Genomic DNA, 3022 nt, shown 5'->3' on the forward strand with positions numbered 1-3022 from the left:
AAGGACCGTCCGGACATCATCAATGGCAATCTGAGTGGCCCCGCTGCGCGGTACCACCACACCGGCGCGGTTTAATGGGCCGCTTCAGGGCGCGTTCCTTTAACGATTCATGCTTGACTCAGCTTTAGGGAGAGAGAGTCAGTAGAGGGACTGAGGGAGGGAGCGAGCGAGCGAGCGAGCGAGCGAGCGAGCGAGCGAGCGAGCGAGAGGGGGGGGGGGTTCCTGCAAGCTCGAGTGCAGCAGCACCGGCTCGTCCGACGCTGCGAGACGCGAGCGCAGCGCGAGGCCGAGCGTGCCTGCTCTCGAGCAATCTCGAGCTCAACTCGAGCTCCTCTCGACCTCCTCTCGAGCTCCTCTCGGGGAAGGGGCTGGGCGTGCCGACTGCGCGGCGCAGCTGTGACGCGACCAGCAGTGCACCTCCAGGAGTCGTCAGCGCCCGGTGGTCCCGCTCCTGCGGCAGAGGCGAGGTGTGAACAGAGTTCGTACACCGAGGTGTGAACAGAGTTCGTACACCGAGGTGTGAACAGAGTTCGTACACCGAGGTGTGAACAGAGTTCGTACACCGAGGTGTGAACAGAGTTCGTACACCGAGGTGTGAACAGAGTTCGTACACCGAGGTGTGAACAGAGTTCGTACACCGAGGTGTGAACAGAGTTCGTACACCGAGGTGTGAACAGAGTTCGTACACCGAGGTGTGAACAGAGTTCGTACACCGAGGTGTGAACAGAGTTCGTACACCGAGGTGTGAACAGAGTTCGTACACCGAGGTGTGAACAGAGTTCGTACACCGAGGTGTGAACAGAGTTCGTACACCGAGGTGTGAACAGAGTTCGTACACCGAGGTGTGAACAGAGTTCGTACACCGAGGTGTGAACAGAGTTCGTACACCGAGGTGTGAACAGAGTTCGTACACCGAGGTGTGAACAGAGTTCGTACACCGAGGTGTGAACAGAGTTCGTACACCGAGGTGTGAACAGAGTTCGTACACCGAGGTGAGGCCACCGGAAGCTCCTCCACACAATGGACATGGGGATTAGGGCCCAGGCAGCCCTGGCGACTCCGCCGCGTCTGAGACAGGAGCCGCACGGCATTCAAAGTGCAAGGCCCAGTGCGCGTGGGTGAGCGGTGTGTGTGTGTGTGTGTGTGTGTGTGTGAGATTTGTGTGTGTGAGTGTGTGTGTGTGTGTGTGTCTCCCGCTCCTGCGTTGCGGAGGACATGCTCACGGCCAGAGGCGGCCATTGCGCTGCCTTCCCCTCGGGCCAACCTTGAGTGCGGCGGCGAGAGTCGGGGCGCAAGCGAGCGCCTTCGACCTCCGTGTTCCGCATCTACCAGCCCCGCGCCGCAACCTCGCCCTCGACGCAGGGCTGCGCGAGGAAGGTCGCGAGCTGCCCGCACTGCTGCAGCCTAACGGCTGATGGCTGATGGCTGCTGACTAGTTCGTAGTGAAGATCGCGAGCTGCCCGCACTGCTGCAGCCCTAGCGGCGAGAGGGGCGAGTCGAGGAAGGCGGAGTCGTCCACGGGCACGAGGAGCAGCTCGTGCCTGATGGGGCGAGGCAGCTCGACCTTTCATTAGCGACTAGTCATCAGTCATCTGTGAGGAGGACTGCTTGGTGCCGTGAGTCTGCACCGGGTACGAGTGCGGTGGAAGCGAGCTCAGAGTCCAGTTGAGTGCGCGCCCTCTCGAGTGGTCCTCGGGAGGCAAGGATCTGGGTCCTGCATCTAGCCGCTCGAGATCTGGGGAGATCTGGGGAGATCTGGGGAGATCTGGGGAGATCTGGGGAGATCTGGGGAGATCTGGGGAGAGGTCCTGCATCTAGCCGCTCGTGCAGCAGCGTCGAGAGAAGGCGCCACAGGAAGGAGGGGCCAAAGCCTGGACTCGGGCAGGGGACGGGGAGGGGGTGGGCGGGCGGGAAGGCACAGGCAAGGCGTAAAGAGAAGGAAGGTGAGGGCGCAAGCGTGGCCCAGTGGCAGCCGGAGAGCATCTCGGAGAGGCGAGAGGCACGTTGCAGCCGGCGGGAAGTGGCAAGCGGTAAGTGTCTCGGGAGCGTCCGCACCTCGATTGAAGACCAAGTTCCAGACCGACTCGCCGTGCCTCACAAAGATGAGGCGCACCTGCGGCCGGGCGCGGCGAGCGGCGTCGGGAGCCGCGGCTCCCCGAGGCAAGCCGCGGCGCGGCGGCGCGGGCAGCGGTGCGGCCTCCCGGGTGACGCGCGAGGGCTCGAGCTCGGCGGGATCGATGGTCCGGCGCAGCGCCGAGCTCGACACCTTGTCGCGCGACAGCACCAGGTAGACCGCGCCCTTGAGCGTCAGCGCCGCCTTGCGCAGCAGCACGCGAGGGACGCCGCTGAGCGGCGGCGGCGATGGCGCGTCCGGCCGGAGCAGGCTGTAGATTTGCTCGAGGGACACGAGCGCGCGCAGGAGGACAAGGATCAGCAGGGCCCACGCGAGGAGCTCGAGCGATGACATCACTAGACTCGCGCGGCGATGTCGGGCAAAGAATTGTCTCTCTACAGTAGAGCTCTCCTCTCACGGCCGGGGTGGGGCGCGCGCGGGGGTGGCGGGTGTGCGGGATGTCTGTGGGCCCGAGAGCGATATGCCATGTCCGCTTTGTTTATAAAATGAACTCGGGGGCACGGGACGCGGCACAAACGGGGCACAAACGCCAGGCTACAAAGACGGGGAGGCACGTAGTGCTTTGTTCCCTAACATCGAAGGCTAAGCTCAAAAGAATTTTACGACGAGAATTTTACGACCCCTTCGTCATCCCGTCGTCAGCTGACACCTGCTTCCTGCTGGTACAAGCTCGTAACTTGCGGCTGTGAACGGAGTCGTTTGGTCATATCCGCATGTTACAATCGCGAGGACGCAATGCATGGCACACATTGCGGAATTCGCACTCTACCCCTCTCCGCGAAACTAACTAAGAAGGGGATATGGGAGGAGGGTGGGATCAGAGAATCGAGGCCACTGGCCTCTGCTCCCGCCTGGGATCGCCCATTGCGACCCAGAGCTAAGAGAGAC

At 62.6% G+C, this 3022-nt stretch overlaps 2 protein-coding genes across 2 annotated transcripts in view; both read right to left on the reverse strand.

The window, feature by feature from the left end:
* Nucleotides 1–17, reverse strand: part of EMIHUDRAFT_210186 (hypothetical protein) — a gene marked incomplete at both ends in the record, with an annotated part of 1033 nt that extends 1016 nt beyond the window's left edge. The window contains one exon of the mRNA XM_005769829.1: nt 7–17. Within this exon, the coding sequence (XP_005769886.1) occupies nt 7–17 (11 nt within the window). The remainder of the gene's footprint in view (nt 1–6) is intronic.
* Nucleotides 18–1432: 1415 nt separating this feature from the next.
* Nucleotides 1433–2467, reverse strand: EMIHUDRAFT_102681 (hypothetical protein; the record flags this gene model as incomplete). Its single annotated transcript, XM_005769830.1, has 4 exons — nt 1433–1541; nt 1853–1871; nt 2056–2113; nt 2267–2467. The coding sequence occupies 4 exons, from the start codon at nt 2465–2467 to the stop codon at nt 1433–1435; spliced, it is 387 nt and encodes a 128-aa protein (XP_005769887.1).
* Between the last annotated feature and the right edge of the window lie 555 nt (nt 2468–3022).

Source organism: Emiliania huxleyi (assembly GCF_000372725.1).
Source record: "Emiliania huxleyi CCMP1516 unplaced genomic scaffold EMIHUscaffold_41, whole genome shotgun sequence".
Taxonomy (NCBI): Eukaryota; Haptophyta; order Isochrysidales; family Noelaerhabdaceae; genus Emiliania; species Emiliania huxleyi.